We start from the raw sequence: 26,550 nt of genomic DNA, 5'->3' as shown, positions 1-26,550 counted from the left end.
TGAACCAGATTCTCCCTGTCCATTCCAGGTTCTGACCCCCCCCCCCTATTGGGTGAACCAGATTCTCCCTGTCCATTCCAGGCTTTGACCCCCCTCTATTGGGTGAACCAGATTCTCCCTGTCCATTCCAGGCTCTGCCCCCCCCCCCTCTATTGGGTGAACCAGATTCTCCCTGTCCATTCCAGGCTCTGCCCCCCCCCCCCTCTATTGGGTGAAACATTTGTGCTTCCCTTTCTCAAGGGGCTGGTGATGACACTGTGGCATCACAATCACTGCCTCTCCACCCATTGTCTGCTGCGGTGGGTGGGGGTAAAGGGGAAGGCGAGGCCTCTCTCTGGCCTGGGGTAAGGGACAAGAACCCTGGGGGACCCCATGGAAGTGTCTCCACTCTAGGGGAAGGACCTGATCCTTAACTCCTTACAAAGGAAAGACAGACCATCTCCCCTCCCTCCCCCCCAACCTCCGCCCAACGACCCCCAGCAAATGGACAAGCCAGTCAAAGGCATATTGAAGAGGGACGAAAGTTCCAAAGTGGTAAAAGACAAGAAACCTTCGGAGGAAGGCAGGTGAGTGTAGAGGTCGAGCCAGGACCGACCACCTGCAACCAGCAGTTGGGCTCTCACACCCTCTCCCCCCATTCTGTCCCCGAGGCTCCTCCTGCCCCCACACTGACTCCCCGAATACATCAAATATAAACATGTTTCTTCATCTTAAATAATACATTATAATAAAAACGATGCAAAATGTTTTTTTTTTTGTCCCCCTCAACCCCCCAAAAGAAAGATAAAGCTGAATAATTTTACATCAATATTTCTATTTTCTAACACATTGATTCTATCTTGAACATATTAATTTGGAGGAGCGGGTGCAGCGGGCAGTTCGGATGGACTTCTGTCCACGAAGTCCATAGATGGTTTCCAAATCCTATAATACTTCTCCAGTTGGTTCCTGAAATGATAAGTGATTTTCTTCTAATGGGATACAGTTTTGTGTTTCCACGTGCCAACCATCCAATCCTGCAGTACTGTCCAACTTCCACGTTTACCGCCATACACTTCTGCTACTGCTACACTCAGAAACTTTTGCTGATTCTAGTCTCACTTCTATTTAGTATCTGTTTTGTATAATTCACCCAGAAAAAAAATCTTCTGCTATTCGTATCTTCAGAATTCGTCCCAATAACATAGCACAAAATTTTCCTAACTTTTTTTTCACTCAACCAGACTACATGCCATTCCCTTGTTACATCTGAATGCATGCCATTCCCTTGTTACATCTGAAACACTTGTCAGAGTAATTGGAATTATGTCCATGTCCTTTATATGGTGCAAAAAAAACATATTGTATCATTTGATATCTGACGTTGATGGTATTGGTTACACTGGCAACACGTTCTCAACCAAACCTCCTCTTGAATTTATACATTAAAATCCTTTACCCACTTTTGACTTCTATAATTCCTTTTTCTGCCTTGTGTCTTGTCATTTTATATACATATTAGTAATAAATTTCCCGATAAACATATCAGTTGTTAAATATTTAAACTGGCTCTGTTCCAGAGTCTAAAATTTTGACCTAACTTCTTTTTTGAGCTGAAACAATGGGGATTATTTGTTATATTTCTCTTTCTTTCCTCAAAGGTCCAAAAGAAGCAATCTAAAAACACCCCAATCTTTTATCCTCTTTGTCCCATGATTATGCCAGATAGCAAACAGGAGTATTTAATGTAAAAGGAGTAAGTGGATAAGGCTCCAGGCTTATTCTGAGAGTGTTAAAACAGCAAAGGAGCGTAGAAGAACAAGGGGAGATTTGATAGAGGTGTTTAAAATGATGAGGGGAATAGACAGAGTAAATGAAGGTCGGCTTTTTCCACTGAGGGTCGGTGAGACACAAAACAGAGGATGTGTGATAAGGGTGAAGGGGGAAAAGTTTAAGGGGAATGTCTTCATACGGAGACCAGTGGGAATGTGGAACGAGCTGAGTTGGTGAATACGGGCTCAATTTTAACATTTAAGATGAACTTGGACAGCACATGGATGGGAAGGGGATGGTCTGGGTGCAGGTCAGTGGGACAAGGCAGAGTAATAGTTCAGCACAGACTAGAAGGGCTGAAGGGCCTGTTTCTGTGCTGTAATGTTCTCTGGTCTTTACAGGTAATGACTATTTAATAGAAAATAAATAGGCAATAACAGTTAATATTCAATGGGTAATAAATATTCAACAATATTTTCAAGATTCTTTCATTGTCATGTGTAATAAAACAAAATGTGAACGTTTCTTTTGATGGGTGAATCGAGGACAAGGGGTCATAGTCTTAAAATGAGAAGTTATCCATTCAAAACAGAGATTAGGAAGAACTTCTTTAGCCAGAGGGTCGTGGGTCTGTGGATCTCACTGCCGCACAGAGTAGTGGAGGCCAGATCACTGGGAGAATTTAAACAGGAAATGGACAAGTACATCATTCGTCAGGGTATCAAGGGATATGGGGAAAAGGCTGGAAATTGGAACTAGTGTAGAGTAGCTTAGTGTAGATTTATGGAACACTCGATGGGCCTAGTGGCCTGCTTCTGTTCCTTTATCTTGTGATCTTGTGAAAACGCGATATTCCAAAAAATTCTCTTTAGTCTATTGCAAGGCAGGCAAAGATTTGGCATCAGTGAAATTTGCCCGGTGCCCCTTACAAACAGAGTTTGCCCACCCCCGTCCAGAGTCACCGGGTGTCTGTGGATTCACCTCCAGCCCAAGCTCCAAATCTGAACCATAATAAATATTCTGTAATAATCCATATTCAATAGATAGATATTAAACATTTATTTCTATGGAAATAAATAGGGAAATGGGTTTGCTCTGTGAGCTAGCATGGATTTGACAGGCTGAATAGCCTGCACCAACATTCCTTTATTTTCTCTCTTGCATCTAAAGGAAATCACAGACCTGGGATGAAATGAACATCATTGCCACCTACAAACCATTGGGAAAGGAATATGGACTCATGTCCATCGATGAAGCTAAAACCCCTTACAGGTGCAGTAAAACTCCGCAAAGATCCCAGACTTGTGGTTGTGTGGGGTCTGTCGTAGAATGCAATGGAATCTCAGTCCCTTACAAACATGGGCAGAGGGAGTTTAACACGGACAAGTGGGAGGTGGCACATGAGTTAATGGAGGGTCCCTTCCAAGTCGTGATGAGCTGAGGGATCTGTCACGGAGGTTCTCCCCTGAACCGAGGTAGATCAGGTGGTGACGGGGCTGTGTGGCCTCCACTGGGCAGGGTACTAAGTGTAACAGCAGGTCACATTGCAGCAAGGTAAGACTGGTTAAGTCTCAGTGGGGTGTTGTGTGCAGTTCTGGTTACCTGAGGATGTGGAAAGGGGTCAGGTATAGAGGGGTTTCTATGATGCACTGGAGGCCTGGTAAATAACGGTGAGATTACGAGAGGCATTGATGGGGGACTCTTTTTCCTCAGGGTAAAGGCATCAAACATTAAAGATGACGGGACGGGGGAATTTAAGGGAGACAAATGGGGCACATTTTTCACTCAGGGGAGAGTGGGGGCCTGGAACAGGCTCTGGGGGTGATGGTGGAAGCTGATGCAGTTGTAGCGTTTTAGAGGATTGGAGATAAACATGGAGATACAGGGGATGTCTATTAAGCAGCTGAGACCTCTTACCTGCATGTCTCCTCCTACTTCTGCCCCTTCTCCCCCTCCCCCTTCCTCTCCTCCTCCCCTGCCCCTTCATCCCTCCCCTCCTTCTCCCCTGCCTCTTCCTCCCTCCCCTCCTCCCCAGCCCCTTCCTCCCTCCTATCCCCCTCCTCACCCCCTTCCTCCTTCCCCTCCTCCCCTGCCCCTTCCCCCTCTCCTGCCCTTTCCTCCTTTCCCTCCTCCCTGCCCCAACCTCCCTCCTCTCCTCTCCATTTCCTCCCTCTTCTCTTCTCCCCACCCCTTCCTCCCTCCTCTCCTCCTCCCCCCCACCCCTTTCTCTCTCCTCTCCACCTCCCCCTGCCCCTTCCTCCCAAGTTCCGAAAATGTACCAGGGGCTGTTCATTAATGGGGTGTAATTGGGTGACATGGGCTCGTGGGCTGAAGGGCCTGTTACCGAGCTTTGCATCTGAATGTGAAGGTGGAAGAATTTGCCGAAAGGCTCAAGCCTGAAACATTGACGACCCTCTATTTCCCATGGATGCTGCGTGTCTTGAGTTTCTCCAGCGCGTTTTGTGTATTGTAGAGGAGTTTGGGTGCGTGTCTGGGTGAGCGGCCTGGTTCTGAGTGGTACTGTTCCATTGAACATGGGGTGTTGCCCTGTCCCAGATCCCGGATCACCGCATTGACCACATTCTCCTCCCAGGTATGACGAAGAGGACAAGGCAGGAACCAGCAGCTCTGGGCCCAGCTTCACCGTGGAGGAACTGAGAGCAAGGTGCCTCGACCCACTACTGAACTTGGGGACAGCGGAGAGATGAGGGAGGGGGGTCTCAGGAGGGGTTGGGGATGGGGCTCTGGGAGGGAAGACCATCCCCTCAGACATAGCAGCAGGATGAGGCTGTTTGGCCCATTGAGTGTGTTCCATCATTTGATTCATGGGTGGTCCAATCTCCCTCTCGACCCCATACACCTGCCATCACCATGTAATCTTTAAACCCCCCACAACCATTTTAAATCGAGAGAGAATGAGACCACCTCATCCACACCAACCCCAACAGCAGTCCCATCCACACTGACCCCCACACCAGTCTCCCCACCCACACCGATTCCCATACCAGTCCTTCCCACATTTCCATCACCTCCCCCGGATTCTACTCCTCACCCACACAGAGCAGGAGAATTCACATCGTCAAATTTACCCACTGTCGGGGTGTAGGTCATAGCATCGGTGGGTGAGGGACCCACTAGGGTCAGGGAGAAGATTCAAACACACATGGGTGGGCAAATCCACACACGCGCACACATGCACATATGCTGACACACGCACACTGCTCACACACACATGCATACATACACGCGTTCTCACACACACACACACACACACACACACACACACACACACACACACACACACACACACACACACACACACACACCATCAGAGGGGGGTGAGGGAGAGAGATAGAATGATAGATAGAGAGAGGGGGAGAGAGAACGTAGGTGAGGGGGGGTGTGGGAGAGAGGAGAGCTGTGTTCCGTGGATGTAACTGTCCGTACATGTTCCAGGATGGGAGCCTTGACTTCGGTGAAAAGAGGCGAGCGAGGGAAATCGATGAGCATCAAGGTGGAGAACAATAAGGAGGGTCTCTCCCTGTTCGACAAAGGTGAGTGTTCATCGCCCACAGGAGATGGACCATCCCAACCTCCCTCGCTAACCTCCACCTGCTAGCTCATGTGTGTCACAGAGTAGAGGTGAGCAGGGAGGCCATTCCTTCCCTCGGCCATGTTTTGTCCTCAAGGCACACGGGAAGACTGCAGACCTTGATGCTGTGATGGGACGATGCAGAGGGAGCTAACTCTGTCTGACCCCGGGAGTGTGTGATGGGACAGTGCGGAGGGAGCTTCACTCTGTGTCTGACCCCGGAATGTGTGACGGGACAGTGGGGAGGGAGCTTCACTCTGTGTCTGACCCTGGGAGTGTGTGATGGAACAGTGCGGAGGGAGCTTCACTCTGTGTCTGACCCCGGGAGTGTGATGGGACAGTATGGAGGGAGCTTCACTCTGTGTCTGACCCCGGGAGTGTGTGATGGGACGGTGAGGAGGGAGCTTCACTCTGAGTCTGACCCTGGGAGTGTGTGATGGGATGGTGTGGAGGGAACTTCACTCTGACTGACCCCGGGAATGTGTGACGGGACGGTGTGGAGGGAGCTTCATTCTGACTGACCTTGAGAGTGTGTGACGGGACAATGGGGAGGAAACTTCACTCTGTGTCTGACCCCGGGAGTGTGTGACGGAACGGTGTGGAGGGAGCTTCACTCTGCGTCTGACGCCAGGAGTTTTTCCACACAGATATTGAGTACCTGAAAGCTTAAAAATTGGAAGAGTGCAGAGATTTACCAGGTGTTGCTGGGACTTGAGGAACTGATTTACCGGGAAAGGTTAAATTTTGATGAGCAGAGTGAAGCAAGGATGCCTGCAGACACTATAAAAGCACACGGAGATGCTGGAGGAGCCCAGAACCCAGCCGGTCTCGCAGCGTCCACAGGAGGTAACGATATATTACCAACGACTGGCTCATTCTGCTTATCCCTGAAGAAGGGCTCAGGCCTGATATGTTGGGGATATATCCCTGTCACCTACGGATGTTGCCAGCCTGGCTGAGTTCCTCCAATGTTTCAGTGTTTAAACAGGTTCGGACTTTATTCCCTGGAGCATAGAAGATCAAGGGGAGATTTGATAATTTAAAATTATGAGGGGGACAGACAGAGTAAATGGCTTTTCCCAATGAGGGTGGGTGAGATACAAACCAGAGGACATGGGTTAGGGGGGAAAGGGGAAGAATTTAGGGCAAAACTTCACAGAGAGAGAGAGAGAGAGAGAGAGAGAGAGAGAGAGAGAGAGAGGTGGGGGTGGGGAACAAACTGAGGTGGTGAATGTAGGCTTGATTTGAACATCGAGGAGGAATTTGGTCAGGTCTATGAAAGGGGGGGGAGGGGTAGGGAGGGATATGGACTGGGTGCAGCTCAGTGGGTCTGGGTGTAATAATAGTTCAGCACAGACCAGAAGGGCTGGGGGGCCTGTTTCTGTGCTGTAATGTTCTCTGGTTTTATTCAATAATTTGTCCCATTTTGTTCTGACAGAAATTTATCTCTGATTTTTATTCTCTCCTCCAAAGAAAGGAAAAGGGAGTTTGAATTAAGACGGAAGCAGATTTATGATGAAGGTCAGAACATCAAACATGCACGAGAACTGATTGCGAGGGAGGGGCTGGATGAATCCGACAGTTCAGATTGTGAGTCTCTTCGACATCCCCTACTCTGTCTGTGTAAGGACCGTGACAAGGGGGAGGGACAGAAGGGGGTAGAGAGGAGGGGGAGGGAGAGAGGAGGGGGGACAGAGGGGGCAGAGAGGAGGGGGAGGGAGAGAGAGGAGGGGAAGGAAAGGAGGGGGCAGGGAGGAAGGGGAGGGAGAGGGAGAAAGGGGAGGGGAAGGGGGAGAGAAAGAAAGATCAGAAAGAGAGAAAGAGCTGAAAGCAAGGGAAAGGTCACGGGAGAGAGAGGGACGAGTGGAGGGAAAGGGAAGATCAGGGGGGAATGGATGATAGAAAGATCAGAAAAGGAGAGATAAAGAGCTGATGAGAGAAATGGAATGAACAAATGGAGGTGCCCCAGTTAGTGCCTGTATCTCTGTGGCAGAGAGGCTGACAACGTGACTTTGTAGCGATATCCCCACTGGGGAGAGCATCTTGGTACCTTGCTGAGGGTCTGACTGAGACCCCATTCAGTGCAAAGACCTCCCTGAGAGGGGGGTCTGGAACTGCAGTGAGTGCAGAGTTGTCTTCCTCAGGAAGCTCCTTTGACCCTGTCCACGCCTCGAGGATCTCCCCCTGAGTTGGCACACATCCCTAAAGATGCAGCCCAATGTTAGTGTGGTATTGGCCTTGCACACCTGGAAGGTGTTAGGTCAAGGGTCAGCCTGGGTTGCAGCCCAATTTCTCTCATACCAAACTAATGGTTTCCACCTAATGGTGGTCCGCCTAACGCCAGAAATATGTCCGGAGGGGGTCAATGGGAAGAGGGGCTACTCCGGAAGGTGGAAATGAGGATTGATTGAGGGCGCCCCTCCCACGGTCGAATAGGGCACACAGAGAGGGGGGTGCGATAAGGTGCTCAGCCAGAGCCCGCGGCGTCCTGAGGGAAATGGCGTGCGTAGAGGGTGAGGAGGCCGAGCATTTAAATGAGATGGGCAGCAGGGAGGGGTGGGGCCGGTTTGTTTTTAACGTGGGGAGCAGAGGGTTCCTGCACCGAGCTTCCGGGAATCGCAGAATTGATTGCAGGAGCTGGCGATAGTTACGGTTCCAGCGAGGCCTCTGGTGATGGGGATTCCAGGGTGGACAAGGTTCCAAAGGCAGTCTCGCCGGACTCCTGCAAGGACCCAGTCCAGTTTCAGCTGGGTCCAGTGCAACACCGCCTTCTCCCCTCTAGATAACCCAGGGTGCTCACCCAGCACCCCAGCCTCACGGCCAAAGCTGCAGTCAAACAGTGGTGGTACAGGTGAAAGTTTAGCCCCGTGCCCCAACTCCAGTGCACCACCCCAAGGGATTAACGCCAGTGATTGCACACACTGCATATAGCCTTAGGGCAGAAACAGTTGAAGCCACTGATCAATAGGAAAATCTACATATTCATCCCAGAATCGTGTGGTGTTTTCAATTATCTAATTTGTGCATTTGCTCTGATTTCTTTTCCCAGCTGTTTTCGTTGATGATTATAATAATAGGGAGTTCGATGACCACCAGGCAAATCCAGGTCAGGTACACGACAGGCTAGATGCTTCCGTACTGTCCCATCACACTCCCAGGGTCAGACACAGAGTGAAACTCCCTCCGCACCGTCCCATCACACATTGCTGGGGTCAGACACAGAGTGAAACTCCCTCCGCACCGTCCCATCACACACTCCCGGGGTCAGACACAGAGTGAAGCTCCCTCTGCATTGTCCCATCACACATTCCCAAGAGACGTTCATCATCCATTTGATGCTGGGACCCCCTCAATAATTGGCCATCATTCTCCACACAATCCATCTGATTCTCCTCTATCAATGTAACTGCTCACCCCCCCCCCACCCCCTGCCACTATTGCCCACCCCTCCAGCTACAGTCATAACCTTGCACCCTGTCAGCCTCTTCAAGGTCCCGATACCTACGGATTGAAGAGAGCTGCCACCTCTTCCACGTCGAGCTTCTTCATTGACCTGCAGCCTCCCATTTGTCCATTCTTCTTTCTCTCAGGAGCCGTTTCTATTTCCCAGAGTAAAGATCAGATATTTTCCTTGTGCCTTTTACTTCCCAAAGTGCTCTGCAGACAATATCCCCCTTTTAATTTTCAAACCATGTCGGGGGCAATGAGAGAGTAGTACAGTCAGCACCACATCATAACAGCAAACCAGATTCGAATCCCCTGCTGTCTGTAGGGAGTTTGCATGTTCTCTTCCCGTGACCTATGTAGGTTTTCCCTGGGGGCTCTGGTTTCCTCCCACCCTCCAAAAACGTCCCGGGTCAGTGGTTTAATTGGGTATAATTGGGCGGCACGGGTTTCGTGGGCTGGAGAGGCCTTCACCCGCCACTAAAATTAAAATGAATCCACATCCAGCTCCCATAAATGGCAGTGATAAACCCTGAGGTAACCCCCATCCGATGTTCCATCTGATCGAACAAGGTCTTCTGCATCTTCCCCAAATTTATTTGAAGGAGGGGTTGGATCGGTTGGGTCCTTATTCCCCAGAGGTGAGGAGGTTGAGGGGTGTCCATCTTCATGTTCATAAAGGCATGGGGATAAGGTAACAGTCACGGAATCACACAAGTGGGTGGGGGGAGCAGGCCCTTTGGCCCAACTGGCCAATGCCAACCAAACTGTCCCATCCACACTGGTCCCACCTGCCCATGTCCCTCTGAACCCGTCCTATCCCTGGATTCAATCCAAACGTCCCACCCACACTGGCCCCACCTGCCCACCTCCCTCTAAACCCATCCTATCCACAGATCCATCCAAACATTGCAATGGCAGCTCAATAACTTGAACATGTCTGGGATTGTCTGATCTCAGAAGCTAAGCATGCTCAGGCCTGGTCAGTACTTGGCGGGGAGACCGCCCAGGTGCTGTGGGTTTCTGTGAGGGGCGCTGGACAAATTGATGACTCTGTCTGCCTTACGGTCGACAAAGTTAAAGAATTTCATGTATGTTACATTCTCTACACCCCCATCACCCTCTGTGTAAAAACATTCCCCCCTCAGGTCCCTGTTAAATCCTTCCCAACTTAAACCCATGACCTCTGGTGACTGATTTCCCTGCTCTGGGTAAAAGACTCTCCATGTTCACCCGATCAGTTCCTCCCATGATTCTGTGCATGTCTGTGAGATCACCCCTCATCCCCCTGCGGCCCAGCCTGCTCCCCCTCTCCCTGTAGCTCAGGGTCCCCCCGAGTCCTGGCAAAAACCTCATCATAATCTCTGCACCCTCTCCAGCTCATCGACCCCTTTCCTGTAGACCTGTGATAGTCGTAGCCTCTTATTTTGTCTCGCGCGCTATCCAGACAAGTCAACCTCGACATCAAGTTCAAATTTATTGTCAGTTGTACCTCCATTCATTGAGTAAGTTTGTTGGCAAGCATCCCAGCTCGGTACCATGTGCACAGTGCATCACGTAAACACATTGTGGGCACAGTTTGCATCACAACACCAGCGACACGGGTTCGAATCTGGCGCTGTCTGGAAGGAGTCTGTACGTTCTCCCTATGTCTGTGTGGGATTCCTCTGGGTGCTCCAGGTTCCAAAGGCGTACGGGGTTAGTAGGTCACATGGGTGTCATTGGGCGGCATGGGTTCGTAGGCTGGAAGGGCCTGTTACCGTGCTGTGTGTCTAAGATAAATAATTTTAAAGAACAGGGTGTGGAGATACGGAGAGATCAGTCGCTATGGATCAGTTTCAGTAGTGGTGGGGTGCATTCAGGCGTCTGATAACAGCGAGGAAGAAATGATCCTTGAATCTGGACGTGCGTGATCTTGCCCTTGTGGGTCTTCTTCATACGGGAGGGGGTGAAGATAATGCGGCCTAAGCGGGACATGTTTATTAATGTTGAGGGGTATAGATGAAACAGGCACAAGCAGGCAACGTTTGGTGAATCAAGACTAGAGGACACAAGTTTAGGGTGAAGGGGGGCATAGTTATTGTAGAAGTCAGTGTAATGCTGTTTCAGTGCCAGCGACCAGGGTTCGAATCCTGCGCTGTCTGTACATTCTCCTCAGCGGCTCTGGTTTCCTCCCACCCTTCAAAATGTACCGGGGATTCAGTGGCATGGATTCATGGGCCGGAAGGGCTTTGTTACTCTGCTATAAGTGTAAATTTAAATCTCGAATTTAAAGGGAATATTTGGGGGAATCTCCATGCAGGGAGGAGTGAGGGTGTGGAATGAGCTGATGTGGTGAATGTGGGCTCAATTTTCACATTGAAGGAGAATTTGGACAGATACTTGGAGGGGTGGTCTGGAGGGATATGGACTGGGTGCAGGTCAGTGGGACGAGATAGAATAATAGTTCAGAACAGACTAGAAGGACTGAAGGGACTGTTCCTGTGCTGTTGGGTTCTAACTAGGTGAAGAGGTTTCTGTTCCAGTGGAGACAGGAAGCAGTGGGAGCTGGGAATGAACCACAGCGATCCCTTGGATATTGCAGCACCGTAAGCAGGCCCTTTGGCCCTTCTAGTGTGTGCCAAACTAGATCCTGTGGGTCTTTCCTGAACCCTCGGTCCCCATTAAGGTGAAGCAGTGGAGGGAATGGCAGGGGCTTAGTTCTGACCCTGTGTCTGTCACTGCCTCAGCCTCAGGTGCCCAGCTGACTGGACGACCCAAGAGCTGGATCAGCTCCCTGGTCAGGAAGATGGTCAAATGCTGTTGTCCGCACTGACCAGCAGAGCCACAAGTGATGAGAGGAGGAGAACGGGAGCAAAGGCGTGGGGTCAAAGTAAGAGGAACCGGTTGGGGTGTTTCCATGGTATCGGGGGGGGGGGGTCTGGTGTTGGCAGACAGGCCCAGACATGAGGATAGCCCCTTCGGTCCGCTGGGTCCATGGTGGACCACCCATTCACACTGATCTCCCTGCCCATTCCTGGCAGACCCCCTCCCCCAGGGTGGGGGAAAAATTAAACAGGGGTAATTAACCCTCCTCTGACCCCACTCGTCAGAAGGAAACTGCAGTACCCGTAAGAGATCCACAGGATCACAAGGAAATGCAAACTCCACACACACAACACACATGCACAAACATGCTGCTCCACACACATGCACCCACACACACATATACACACATACATACACACGCATCCCCTTAACACACACCCGCACACAGATGTACACACACATCCACACACGCACCCACATACACACCCACACTCCCCCGCACACACATGCACATTTACACACACACACACACACACACAGACACACATACGCACACATACACACATGTATGCACACACACGTACACACACATACACACACACACATGCACATACACACATGTACACACACATACATATACAAATGAATACACCTCACATGTACACACACACACACACACACACACACACACACACACATGCACGCGCACACACACACACACACACACACACACACACACACACACACACACACACACACTCACCCTGTTTTTGGGACAGAACCTAGTTTTTGACGCCGGGAGACAGTGCCGAGGCCCAGAGCGATAACATCCTCTCCGTGTCCCGGACACAGCTAGTATCCAGTAGGGTCAGCTGTCAGACTGGGACCAATGTACAGCTGGTCGGAAGGCTGCCTGATCCTTGCGAAGCTGCAGAGACTCAGTCTGTCAGGCAGCGTCCATGGGGAGAGAAGTTCGTCATCGGGGCATATTCTCGAGCCTCTATGAAGGGTCCTGACCCAAAATGCCAAGTGTCCACCTCTCTTCCCAATCCTGCTGAGCCCCACCAGTGTCTGGACGTCCAGTCAAGGTTCCAGCCCCTGGAGTCCTTGTGTCTCACTGCTGCACGGTTCTACTGAATGCACCAACCCCCAGATTTGGTGTTAGCTTAACTCACCTACACATTTACACTTTCCATACGTTGACAAAAGCTTTAATACCAGTGTTTATTTCTCATGTGTGCTATCCAGACAAGTCAGCTTGTGCCATAATTAACGTCCAGAAAGGAAGTGGAGGGGGTGTTGAACAAGGGAATCAGCAGGTCAGTCATTGTCCAAGGGGCAACAATGTTTTGGCTGGGGTTTCTGTGCTTCTTCGTTCAGGGTGTGGAAACAGAGCAAAAATAATGAGCAGAGACATAGAGGAAAGTCCTGTTGTAACCCGCAGGCCGAAGGGATCACTCTCTTCAGTGTGGGGTTTATTCAAGAGTCTGGTCACAGCAGGATGGAAACTGTCCTTGAAGGGGCTGGTGTTGTCCAGCTGGTCTATCCACTGCCCAATGGGATGGGGGGGGAAAGATGAGAGTGTGACCGTGTCGTATGTCGGCAGCATCCCCAGCTCAACGACAGGAGTGTGACTGGTCGATAGGGGGGTGGGGGTGTGATGGAGGGGAGAGGGTGTGTGGGGGGGTGTGATGGAGGTGAGAGGGTGTGAAGGGGTTGTGATGGAGGAGAGGGGGTGTGATGGAGGGAGGGTATGTGAAGGGGAGTGCGACAGAATGGAGGGGCATGACAGAGAGGAGGGGGTGACGATGGGGAGGGGTTGTGGCACATTAGCTTTTATCAGCCTTTTGAGTACAGTGTTGGGAGGTCACGTTGCAGTTGTACAAGACGCTGGCGAGGCCACTTTGGGAGGATTGTGTTCAGTTTTGGTCACCACACTGCAGGAAAGGGGTCGTCGAGCTGGAGAGGATGACGAGGTTGATGAGAATGTTTCCAGGATTCAGGGGCCTGAGCGACAGGAAGAGGGGGAGCAAGGGTGAATCTCACAGAGGTGGACAGAATCATGGGAAGAATAGATGGGGTGAATGCAGAGTCTTTTACCCAGAGCAGGGGAATCGGTCACCAGAGGACATAGGCTTAAGGTGGGGGGGGGGAGATTTTACAGGAACCTGAGGGGTGACGTTTTTACACAGAGGGTGGTGGGCATTTTAAGGAACTCACTGGTTCCTGAACACAAGGATTGGATCTTAACTGAGTGACTATCCCAGGGATTGGTTCAGAGTATTTTAGGCATAGGTTCTTGATTAGTTTTTGGCCTAAATTCTTGAACCAAGTACCTGGGGATGTATTCTTGAGCTGAGAAATCTGGAGACCAGTTCTTCACAGAGTATCTCATGATTGGTTCTTTCTGAAAGTTTTATGAATTGGTTCTTGAACTGAATATCCCAGGAATTAGTTCTGGAATGAGTATCCCAGGGATCGGTTCTGGAACTGAGTATCCCGGAGATTGGTTCTAGAACAGAGTATCCAGAAATGGGTTTTGGAACTGATTATCCCAGAGATCAGTTCTGGAACCAAGTGTTCCAGAGATCGGTTCTTGAACTGAGTATCCCAGATATGGGTTATACAACCTTGTATCCTGGAGATTGGTTCTGGAACCGGGTATCCCAGAGATGGGCTCTGGAACCGAATATCCCGGAGATTGGGTCTTGAACTGGGTATCCCAGAGATCGGTTCTGGAACCGAGTATCCCAGAAATTGGTTCTTAGCCTGAGTATCCCACGGATTGGTTCCTGAACTGAGTTCCCCAGGATCCGGTAATTCCCGTGTACATTAATGATGTGGAAGAGAGAACAAAACAGTTTAATGGTACAATTGTCCACAGGGCCCACACGATCTCCCCACTTCCCCCACCCCTCCAACCGGGGGTCACCGCACTTTTAAGTAAAATCCTCATGACATAAATATGTTTCGTGCTTTTTATGTAGTCGGAGGGAGGGAAAGGCAAAGAACCCAACACTTGATAGTTCACAGGGAAGGGGCCCATCAACTCTGAGCAGAGTCCTGGCAGGAGTAGGGCACAGCCAAGAAAAGACTGAGAAAGGCTGGGTATAATTTAAATGATCTCAATATGGCCAAGGCAGAAAAGAAACTATAAATATTCATGGTTGCAGTAAGCGCAAGAAAGAAAAAGACATTTTGATCGTGCAGACAGATTGTTCGGTGTCCCGGAACAGTTTATGGCCAGGGTGCGTGGAGGTTCAGGAACCTGAGGGCTGTTGGAAAGAAACTGGCCTTGAATGTTGGGCTATGGTCCTCAGGCTTCTGTTACCTGCTGCCCTGAAGGGAATGGTGTGGCCAGGAGGTCCTCGATGGTGTCGGCTGCTTTCAGCGGCTGGAATCAGGGTGCTTTGTTATGGCTGCACAGCACATTGGTGAGGCCACAGCTGGAACATTGCTCCAGTTCTGGGCCCACGCCCCAAAGAACCTAGTCACAACAGAGTTAAAACAGAAATGCTTCAGACCCCAGGGTTGTAGAGCAGGAGAAACTCAGCAGGTCACGCAGTGCCTATAGGACCTAAAAGGTCACCAACGTTTGGGCCTGAGGCCTTCGTCAGGGTGGGAGCAAAAAGCAGGCAGTTGCCTGGGTAAAATGGTGGGGGGAGGAGAGTAGGGAGGAAGGAGCAGGGGAGGAGGAGAGGAGGGAGGAAGCAGCAGGGGGAGGAGGAGAGGAGGGAGGATCACAGGCCAACAGATGAGGCCAGAGGTGGATCCAAATGGGAGGGTAAAAGAGATAGAAGCTGAGGTGATGGGGAGGGGGCAGCTCTGATGGAGAGGGAAGGGCGTGGGAGTTGGAGGAAAGGGAACAGAGAGACGGGGAAAGAGAGAGACTCGGCGGAAGGTGTTAACGGAAACTGGAGACCATGTTAATCCCGCCCGGTTGGAATATGAAGTGTTGTTCCTCCAATTTGTGGGAGGCCTCAGTTTGGCCATGCACGGAGCCATGGACAGACATATCGGAGGGGGAGGGGGTGACCGTTTACCGATGCTGCATAACCTGGTGAATCTAGTGTGTTAAATGGAGACACCAGAGGCAGCGCAAATGGTTTCATGGAATGAGCTCTCTCTCCATAACATAAGAAACAGGAGCAGGAGATGGCCATTCGGCCTGTCAAGCCATGCTTCACCATTCAATGAGATTATGGCTGATCTGATGATGGGCTCATCCCCACCGACCTGCCTTTTCCCCATAATCCCTTAATTCCTCGACGGTGTAAAAACCTGGTCTTAAATATATTTACTGAGGTCATCTCCACTGCTTCAATGGGCAGCGAATTCCAGATACCCCACCCTCTGGGAAAAGCAGTTCCTCATCATCTCCGTTCTAAATCTACTGCCCTGGATCTTGGGGCTATGTCTCCAGTTATGGTCTCCCCCACCCATGGGAACAACTTACCGACCTCTATCTTATCTATGTTTTTCATAATTTTATATGTTTCTATAAGATCCCCTCTAATTCTTTGAAATTCCAGTGAGTCCAGTGCCAGATGACTCAATCTCTCCTCATAGACCAAGCCCCCACATCTCTGGGTCTTTGATCCTGGTTAACCAAGAGCCCATCAATCTCTGCCGTAAATATCCCCAATGATCTGACCTCCATGGCTGCCCACGACCATGAATTCCACAGATTCACCACCCGCTGGGCAGAGAATTTCCTCCTCATCTCAGTTTTTTCACTCCCCACTGTAGGAAATATCCTCTCCACATTCGGTCTCTCCTGTGTTCCCTGTTGAGATGTTTCCCCAGTGGGAGAGTTTCCCGACCGACGGGCAGAATTACAAAGCAATGCAGAGGACGGTCATTGAAAAGTGAGATGTGCAGAACTTAGAACACTACAGCCCAGTACAGGCCCTTTGGCCCTTGATGTTGTGCTGACCCATCCATGAGCCTGTCTAAGAGTCTCTTAAATGCCCCCAATTTTCCAGCCTCCACCACCCCTGGCAAGACATTCCAGGCCCCCTCTCTGTAAAAAATAAACTTACCACTGTCATCTCCCCTAAACTTCCTTCCCTTCACTCTGTACAGACATCCTCTGGTATTTGCTGATCCCCCTGGGAAACAGGCACTGACTGTCCACCCAATCTATGCCTCTTGTAATCTTGTTGAAGAATATCTGTCTGAAAGACAACTCCTCAAGAGAATTATGAGTTTAAAGAGATTTGAAGATATAATGTTTAAAAGTGCTTCACAATTACTTCTGAACTGCAATTTTAAAAGATCCGCAATTTCAACAAGATGTTTGAAACTGGATTTTTGCAGAATCAAGCTTAAACTGTAATAGTTTAGGATTTAATCACACACATATCTACATTTGCACGTAGTGGGATTTGAGACAGAATGAAATTTAGAGATAAGTAAGAAATGTTATTAATAGTTTAATTAAAAATTATTATTTTGAATTTACCATCATCTGGTGAATTTTCCATTGGTGTTTCTTTATTTGTACTAATAAGGTTTGTTCATTTGTAACTGGAGCTGCAACATGACCTCTCTCTCCTGAACTGAATCCCCTGATTAATGAAGCCCAACATCCCATAGGCCTTCTTAACTATCCGATCAACCTGTGCAGTGACCTTGAGGGATGTATGGATTTGAACTCCAAGGTTCCTCTGTTCCTCCACACTCTTAAGTAACCAACCATTAACCCTGTTCTCAGCCTTCTGGTTTGTCCTTCCAAAGTACATCACCTCACACTGATTTGGACTGAACTCCATCTGCCACTTTTCCGCCCAACTCTGAACCCTGTCAGTATCCTCTTGTAACCTTTGACAACCTTCAGTGCCATTTACAACTCCTCCTATCGTCCATAGACTCACAGACCTATCCTTCCACCTCTTCATTCAGGTAATTTATAAAAATCACAAAGAGCGGGGGTCCCCGAACAGATCACTGTAGGACTCCACTAGTTACTGACCTCGAGGCAGAATACTTTCCTTCCACTACTACTCTCTGCTTTCTTCCTACAAGCCAATTCTGTATCCACACACCCAAAGTTCCACTGATCCAGTACCTCATGACTTTCTGAACAAGTCTCTCGTGGAGGACCTTGTCCAAGACCTCACTAAATCCACATCAACCACATCTACCACCCGACCCTCATCAATTTCTTTTGTTACCTCCTGAAAAAAACTTAGTTAGGCTTGTGAAGCACTATTTTCCCTTCACTAAGCCAGGCTGACTATCCTTGAGCTGCAACTTCCTAGCCCTAAACAGGGTTTGATATTAAAATAAGCTGCTTGATGGATTAAACATAACCCCTTAAACTAGCCCTGGTGAGGATTTCTCGCAGGAACCATGGATACGAGATGATTTGTCGTGACTTCAACCCCTACCAATTGTTTCTCTGTAAATCTGATCTGTTGGGATTCTTCATGACTGCAAGAGACTCCCCGCTTAATTTTGCCTGTGGTGTGGTGAGGGGCCTTGCTTTGACCCTCTTGAGCCCCTTTTGCACGTGCGTCCCACTTAAATGGCCGTTCCGTGTCCCAGGATAGGAATGGGCATTTTTCCTGCTCACACTTGAGCACTCCTCACTGGGACACTGCTCACGTTCACACTCGCAAAGAGCCATCCTCGGGGTTAGGACTGTTCCACCTTCCAGCGGTGAAGCAATCGACCTGCCCGAAATCCTGATCAGTGTATTATGATCTGATATTTGAACAAAATTATAGCCTAATTAAGCTTCAGCCCTTGTTGTTGTGCCGACCTACATAAATCTTTATAAGGTGCCGTGGGAAAGTGCAAGCAATAAATAAAAAACTGACAGTAGCAGACAATTTTTAAACAGGGTGGGAAAGTTGGTACAATTTATAACTACCATGGGGAAAAGGCGATGATGGACCTGCCCTCCCAGAATTCCATGCTGCAGAGAAAGGGCTGTATGCCCGGCTGCATACCTAGAGCATTCATAGAGGGGTTTCTCTGTTGCATGGCATTCTGGGAAGTCAGGTCCGCCATCGCCTTTTTCCCATGGTCTTTATAAATTGTGCGCTGTAGGGCTACCAACTTTCCCACTATTGTCTGCTATTGCTATTTATTTCCTCTCTCTCTCCCCCACTGTGACTTTCCCACGGCAAAGTTTATACCCTCATTTTAATCTTTTCTTCCTGCACGCACGCCAAAACTTGGGCCATTTCAATCCCACAATCCAATTACCCCTTTCAGACTTGCCTGATTCTCTCCAGACACCGGAGATTGCACTAGTGGTCGAGGCTGTCAATCCCCAGCATTAGATGACGCCATCTGACGCTGGCATTGAGCTGATTTTGCTTTCACAAGGCTGGTTGGCATTTGATTCTTGGCAAGTGTGAAAGGGGCTTTGGTCACCTCCTCCCCTCTCCACGGCAACGTTTCCCCCTTCCCTGCCTCACACCTCCCACAAAGACCTCACTTAGAATATTGTGGTCAGTTCTGGTCGCCTCATTACAGGAAGGATGTGGACGCTGTGGAAAGGGGGCAGAGGAAATTCACCTGCATGTTGCCTGGATTGGAAAATAAGTGTCATGAGGCAGGTTTGGCAGAGCTGGGACTTTTCTCTTTGGATGAGCGGAGACTTAATAGATTAGAAGAGACAGAGACAGGGTGGATGGCCAGCGCCTGTTTCCCAGGGCAGGAATAGAAAACACCAGAGGACATGTGTAGAAAATGAGGGGAAGGAAGTTTAGGGGAGATGCAAGTTTTTTTTTACACTGAGAGTTGTGGAGGCCTGGAAGGCCTCGCCGGGGGTGGTGATAGAGGCTGGAACATTAGGGGCATTTACGATGCTCTTAGACAGGCAAGTGGATGGAAATCATGGGTTATGATGTAGGGAGATTTAATTTTATTTTAGGTATACCAGGTGTGCGCCACTTAACGTCCAATTGGGCAACGTCCAACCACATATCCATCCGTCATCCCTGTTATAATGGTGTTCGATCAGAAACCCCAATCAGAGATCGGGATGTAGCAACTGTAGACGGGGAGAGGGGAAAGGAAACTGCAGCAGGAGAAGCAGAACAGGTGCAGAAGGGGTTCACTGTTAGGGGGCAACAGTTATGGGACTGGCCAAATTCTCTGCAGACCTCAACGGCTTCCCGAAGAGATGGACACAAACCCTAATCGCTCTTCACTGAAAGAGAGGAATGCTCGTGCAGTGTTTGCCGCAGAGAAGGAAAATCACGAAGAAAAGAAAAGGTAAATGAGGCAAACAACACTGGAGCCAACATGTCCCCACGAGGAGCCAAGTCCTTCAGGCGTGAAGAGTTCAACCTGGAACTCTTCCAGTGGAAAACTACAAAGACATGGATGACTCTGACCCCCCCCCCCCTTTGTTAAATGTCTGTGATGTAGGCTGCGAAAAAATATTAAACTGTTTAATTTATCATAAGTTCAGTATCACAAATAGTTTTTCCAACCTTCACGCAACGTCTGCGGGAAAACACCCAATTTCACAGAATGTACCGTGGCCGTTAAGCGGTATGCAGTTGGGCTCAATGTTGTGGGTCCTAGGACCTGTAGTGTGCTGCAATGTTCTATATTCAGAGAAGTCTTGGATATAACGGGGGTAAAAAATCCCTCGAGATGTTAAAATTAGTCCATGTGTGTCCACACAGGTCTGATTTACTTTCTCTCTTCTGCAGAACTCCAGGACCCCACCCCAAAAGGGGTCAGGCCCCCACTAAAAGGCGACAGCTTACTGGAGTGACTGAGTTACAGCTCTAGTTCATGGTCTGATGAGATGTTTGGGTTCTCTCAAACAGTCAGCCTGGTATTGAAGGAACTTCTAAATATCTGTCAGTTCTAGAATGGTCTATATTATGAATAGTGTTAAAATAAACTCAGCGTCAGAACTCATCCTGGCCCGGATGTTCACTAAAATAAACTCAGCATCAGAACTCAACCTGGCCTGGATGTTCACTAAAATAAACTCAGCGTCAGAACTCGCTTTGGCCTGGACGTTCACTAAAATAAACTCAGCGTCAGAACTCGCTTTGGCCTGGACGTTCACTAAAATAAATTCAGCGTCAGAACTCGCTTTGGCCTGGACATTCACTAAAATAAACTCAGCGTCAGAACTCGCTTTGGCCTGGACATTCACTAAAATAAACTCAGCGTCAGAACTCGCTTTGGTCTGGACATTCACTAAAATAAACTCAGCGTCAGAACTCGCTTTGGCCTGGATGTTCATTAAAATAAAATCAGCGTCAGAACCCAACCTGGGCTGGACATCCACTAAAATAAACTCAGTGTCAGAATTTGCTTTGGCCTGGATGTTCATTAAAATAAACTCAACATCAGAACTCTTTTTGGCCTGGATGTTTTCTAAAATAAACTCAGCGTCAGAACTCGCTTTGGCCCGGACGTTCACTAAAACAAACTCAGGGTCAGAATTCGCTTTGGCTTGGACGTTCACTAAAATAAACTCAGCATCAGAACTCGCTTTGGCCTGGATGTTCACAAAAATAAACTCAGCATCTGAACTCAACCTGGCCTGGACGTTCACTAAAATAAACTCAGCGTCAGAACTCGCCCTGGCCTGGACGTTCACTAAAATAAACTCAGCATCAGAACTTGGTTTGGCCTGGACATTCACTAAAATAAACTCAGCATCTGAACTCGATTTGGCCTGGACATTCACTAAAATAAATTCAGTATCTGAACTCGCTTTGGCCTGGACGTTCACTAAAATAAACTCAGCATCAGAACTCACTTTGACCTGGATGTTCACTAAAACAAACTCAGCATCAGAACTCGCCCTGGCCTGGACGTTCACTAAAATAAACTCAACGTCAAAGCTCGACCTGGCCTGGATGTTCAGTTAAATAAACTCAGCGTCAGACCTCACTTTGGCCTGGATGTTCACTAACATAAACTCAGGGTCAGAATTCACTTTGGCCTGGACGTTCACTAAAATAAACTCAGCGTCAGAATCGACTGCACTGATTTTTGTTTCACAGGCCTTAAACTCTTGGTAACAGAAGTAAAATGTGAAAGTTTTGCATGAAGACACTGCGATTGAAGCAACAACCGAATGCTGGGGAATTGATAAACGTGCATCACTGACATTTCGGGCTTGAGCCCTTCATCAAGGTACGGACAAAATGTAGGCAGGCGCCCAAACAAAATGGTAGGGGTGAAGTGCACGGGCCCATGGACTGGAGGTAATAGGAGGTGGAGGGAGGGAGGGCGCAGCAGCGAATGGGGGAGGGTGGACGGCTGGATAGGATAAAGATAGGATAAACTGACGTTTCAGTCTTGAGCCTTTCATCAAGGTGTTGAAAAGATATTACATTATCGACACTATTGCCAGAGCCGCCCCCCCCCCCCCCCACACACTGTTCACTGCTCTGCCCTCCCACCCTTCCCCACCTATTACTTCCTACCTGTGGACCCGTTCTCCTCCCCGCCCACCATCATTTTGTTCAAGCGCCTGCCAGCATTTTGCTCATCCCTTGATGAAGGGCTCAAACCCGAAACATCGGTGATGGATCTGGATTGTTGCTATATAAGCGACACGGTTTGACCTGCTGAGTTTCTCCAGCAGTGAGTTTGCTCTAAGACTTCATCCTGGAATAAGGAACATATAATAAATTTTAATGAATAGAATATAATCACAATTTATGGTCATGAACATTGTGAAGTTTGTTGTTTTGCAGCTCTGTCACTTACACAAATTGTGCCATAAATTGCATCTAAAAGTAAATAAATTAGTGTAAAAGAAGAGAAAGTCCCAGGTTCGTTGCCCATTCAGGAATCTGGTGGCAGGTGGGAAGAAGCTGTCCTTTAGCCACTGGGTGCTTGTCTTAAGGCTCCTGGATCTCCTTCCCGATGGTAGCAGAGTGAAGAGGGCCTGGCCTGGGTGGTGGGGGTCCTCGAGGATAGAGGCGGCCTTCTTAAGGCACCACCTCTTGTAGATGCCCTCGATGGAGTAAAGTCGGGTGCCTGGAGTTTATTCCTGTCCTGAGTGTTGGCACCTCCGTACCAGACAGTGCTACGACCAGCCAGAATGCTCTCCACTGTCCACCTGTAGAAGTTCACGAGAGTCTTCAGTGACATCCTTCTCAAATTCCTCACAAGGTCTAGCTGCTGGTGAGCCTTCTTTGTGGTTCGCATTGACATGGAGGCCCCAGGACAGATCTTTGGAGATGTTGACACCCTGGAATTTGAAGTCCTTGACCCTCTGCGCATTGGGGAACCCAGGGATCTTCTCGGCTGTTTTGACAGATGCTCCATATTGACCTTGTCTGACTTTTGCAGCAACGAATCCATGGCATCTCCTACAACATCCAGCGAAAGCAGGGTCATACCCATAACCAGTGGACAGTACGGTTAGTGTAGCGGTTAACGTAACACTGCAATAGCACCAGCAACCCAGGTTCGAATCCTGCCCTGTCTGTAAGGAGCTTGTATGTGGGGTTCCTCCGGGGGCTTCGGTTTCCTCCCACCGTTTGAAACGTACCAGGGGTTGTAGGTTAATTGGGTGTAGTTGGGCTCGAGGGCTGGAAGGGCCTGTGACCGTGTAGTGTTTCTACATTAAAATTAAAATAACCTTCAGGTCCAAAGAGAGGGTAATTTGGGAGAATTGAGGACTAATTCATGCCACCTACAAGCATTCAAGGGCTAACGAACTAGTTAAATGAAAGAAGGAATGGGAGTAGGAGCCGTCCGACCGAACCATCACGCCTGCTCCATCAGTCAAAAAGATCACGGCTGATCTGTCTGTGGACAGCTCCATTACCTGCCAGTTCACTATGACCCTTAATTCCTCCACTGGGCAAAAATCTACTTCTCTGTGCTTTAAATACGTTCAGCAAGGAAGAGAATTCCATGGGTTTATAGCTCTCCAGGAGAAGCAGTTCCACCTCGTCGCTCAGCTCAAGTCCATGGATAGGAAAGGTTTAGAGGGAGGTGGGGAGAACAGAGGCAAGTGGGATGAGCTTGTGTGGACAATGGGGTCAGCAGGCATACATTGAACTGAATAACAACTTGTGAACCTGAGCTACAGGGAGAGGGGGAGCAGGCTGGGGCGCAGGAGGATGCGGAGGGGGGGGGCGGATTTCACAGAGGGGACAGAATGAGGAGAGGAATGGATCAGGTGAATGTAGAGAATCTTTAGCCCAGAACAGGGGAATCAGTCACCAGAGGAGACAGGATTAAGGGGGGGGGGGATTTAACAGGAACCTGAGGGGGAATGTTTTCACACAGAGGGTGGTGGGTGAGTGGAACGGAGGGTTGAGGTAGGATCTATTGCAACATTTAAGAAAAATCTTCGATAGGACGGTTTGGCCAAACAAGGGGATGTTTGGACGGATCTAGGGATAGGACAGATTTAGAGGGACTGGGGCAAGTGGGACCAGTGTGGGTGGACATGTGGATGGATCCATGGATAGGACAGATTTAGAGGGACGTGGGCAGGTGAGACCAATGTGGGTGGGATGTTTAGACGGATCCAGGGATAGGACGGGTTTAGAGGGACGTGGGCAGGTGGGACCAGTGTGGGTGGGATGGTCTGGTTGGCACAGACAGGTTGGGCCAAAAGCCCTGTTTCCAAACAGTCTGACTATATATCAGCAAATTCAGATGTGCTCTCTTTTAAGATACAAGCTGGAGAGAGATGGTGAATCCCTGGTGTCCCTTTATTACTCTTGACGAAGGATTCAAACCTGAATTGTTGACTGACCATCTCTCTCCATGGATGCTGCCCACCCTGTGGGTGGGAAGAAACCTGAGCCCCCAGGGGAAACCCATGCAGGCACGGAGAGATCATACAAACTCCTTACAGACAGCGTAGGGTTCGAACCCCAGTCCCGATCGCTGGCACTGTAACAATGTTGGGATAACTGGGAATCAAGATCCCAACATTCTGTCTTTCTCTACATTAAAACCATTTTGCACAAACAGGCCCAAACAACATGCCCAAACATCCCTGTGTGACCCACTCTGCCCCCCTCCATCCGATGACGGGACATGGGGTGAGAACCAGAATACCCAGAGGAAACCCACGAGGGTCATGGGTAGGGGGAGAACATGTAAACTCCTCCAAAGCTGCAGAGGATTCAAATCCCACGGTTGCTGGCCGGGCTAACTGTGCCGCCATTCCTCGTGTCTCTGCCTGATCGCCTTCACCTCCCGTGTCTCGTCCTCCGGCTCCAGAATTCCATCCGTGCACCCATCCCACCATTGCCCGTCCCCTCGCAAACTATCGGGAGCCTTACATCTCTCTCCTCTGTGTCTTGCCAGTGATTTCCGCTGGGCATCCAGACCACGCCTTGCCAGCGATTTCTGCTGGGCGTTCAGATCATGTCTTGCCTGTGATTTCCGCTGGGCATCTGGATCGTGTCTTGCCAGCAGTTTCCACTGGGTGTCCAGACCTTGCATTGCCAGCGATTTCTGCTGGGTGTCCGGACTATGTCTTGCCAGCGATTTCCACTAGGTGCCCGGACCGTGCCTTTTCAGCAATTTCTGCTGGGCATTCAGATCATGTCTTGCCAGTGATTTCTGCTGGGCATCTGGACCGTGTCTTGCCAGCGATTTCCACTGGGCGTTCGGACTGTGTCTTGCCAGTGATTTCTGCTGGGCGTCTGGACCATGTCTTGCCAGCAATTTCCACTGGGTGTCCAGACTGTGCCTTGCCAGCAATTTCTGCTGGGCGTCCAGACCGTGCCTTGCTTCACTGAGACGCTAATACAAATGCAAGGTGGTCCTCTGGGACAGAGAGGTACAACACAAGGCAGAAGCTCCATGACTGACTGAATCTGTGTCCATGCCAAGCCCAATAATCCCATGCTTTGTTCTCCCCACATCCTGTTGCCCCCACCCCAGGTTCTGCCCCTGCACCTACACAATGTTAGGGTGGGATTTACAGTGGCCGATTGATCCCCCAAACCCACATCGGGTGAGGATGTGGGAGGGAACCATGGGGTCACGGGGAGGACATGCAAACTCCACACACACACACACACACACACACACACACACACACACACACACACACACACACACACACACACACACACACAGACACATGCACACGCTCTCGCACACAGTTGCACATGCACGCACACACAAACACATACAGTACATAACAATCACATACATAAAGGGATAATAAAAAATAAATATTTTGGGATGATTTACAGGACACCGTTCATCAATCCCACAGCCTGTGGGAAGAAACTGTCCTCCAGCCTGGCCGTCGTGATTTTGATGCTCCTGTACCTCCTTCCTGATGGCGATGGGTCAAAGATATCTTGAAGAAGGGCTCAAGCCCAAAATATTGGTTATGTGTCTCTATCTTTGCAATATAAAGTACCCTGTTTGATCTGCTGAGTTTCTCCAGCCTGTGTTTTACAAAGATACTGTGTGTTGGATGGAAAGGGTCCTCAATAATTCTTTGAGCCTGATTTAAGCAACTCTCCCAGTGAATGTCGTCAGTAGAGGAAAGGGAGACCCTGGTGATCACCTCGGCCATTTTGATGACCCTCTGTATTGACATTCGGTCCGATGCTTTGCAGCTCCCGTCCACATGGTGATGCTGCCAGGCAAGTCACTGTCAGCTGTGCTCCCTGTAAAATGTTATACATGTTCAACCAGACAAAACAGTGTTTCTCTGCTCCCATTGCACACACGTACATAATATGATCACATAGACACACAAAACGATAGTATAACATGACTATGTATCAGTAATTCAGATAATTTCCTCGCTTTGTTGAACGGAGACCCAGTTAGGTTGCTTCAATGTGAACGTAGCTCCCCTTGTGCCTTGCAGGTGAGAGGAGATCTAACATGGGACTCGCTGTTGGCTTCGTCCTGCTGGTGGGATTTCTCATGTATGCTGGCTTCATTCTTGGTCTTTGGTACTGGTCTTTTGTATGAACCTCACCGAGGCTTCAATAAAATTTAAGCCAATGGAA

General features: G+C 49.3%; 1 protein-coding gene across 11 annotated transcripts; it reads left to right on the top strand.

The window, feature by feature from the left end:
* Nucleotides 1–293: 293 nt before the first annotated feature.
* Nucleotides 294–26,550, top strand: LOC138754857 (protein phosphatase inhibitor 2-like). 11 transcript variants are annotated; one of them, XM_069919761.1, is made up of 9 exons: nt 294–566; nt 2,923–3,024; nt 4,346–4,417; nt 5,209–5,306; nt 6,818–6,934; nt 8,394–8,450; nt 12,845–12,915; nt 22,892–22,962; nt 25,774–25,961. In XM_069919761.1, exons 1-9 carry the CDS (start codon nt 484–486, stop codon nt 25,886–25,888), a joined length of 786 nt encoding a protein of 261 aa, XP_069775862.1. In that variant the 5' UTR covers nt 294–483; the 3' UTR covers nt 25,889–25,961. The 11 variants fall into 11 exon arrangements, 7 of the variants coding, with proteins under 7 accessions (XP_069775862.1, XP_069775863.1, XP_069775865.1 ...); XM_069919764.1 differs by lacking the exon at nt 25,774–25,961 and adding an exon at nt 26,406–26,550 and having other exon boundaries at nt 295–566; XM_069919763.1 differs by lacking the exon at nt 25,774–25,961 and adding an exon at nt 26,406–26,550 and having other exon boundaries at nt 295–566; nt 22,892–23,009.

The sequence above is a fragment of the Narcine bancroftii genome, chromosome 2 (assembly GCF_036971445.1).
Source record: "Narcine bancroftii isolate sNarBan1 chromosome 2, sNarBan1.hap1, whole genome shotgun sequence".
Lineage (NCBI taxonomy): Eukaryota > Metazoa > Chordata > Chondrichthyes > Torpediniformes > Narcinidae > Narcine > Narcine bancroftii.
This window is presented reverse-complemented; position numbering and strand designations above follow the sequence as displayed.

Bases quoted from the DNA above. Each gene is read 5' to 3' on its own strand.
- LOC138754857 (XM_069919761.1), top strand. From the start codon at position 484: ATGGACAAGCCAGTCAAAGGCATATTGAAGAGGGACGAAAGTTCCAAA. The intron at 567-2,922 runs GTGAGTGTAGAG...TTGCATCTAAAG, and splicing joins AAACCTTCGGAGGAAGGCAG to GAAATCACAGACCTGGGATG. The intron at 6,935-8,393 runs GTGAGTCTCTTC...TTCTTTTCCCAG, and splicing joins TGAATCCGACAGTTCAGATT to CTGTTTTCGTTGATGATTAT.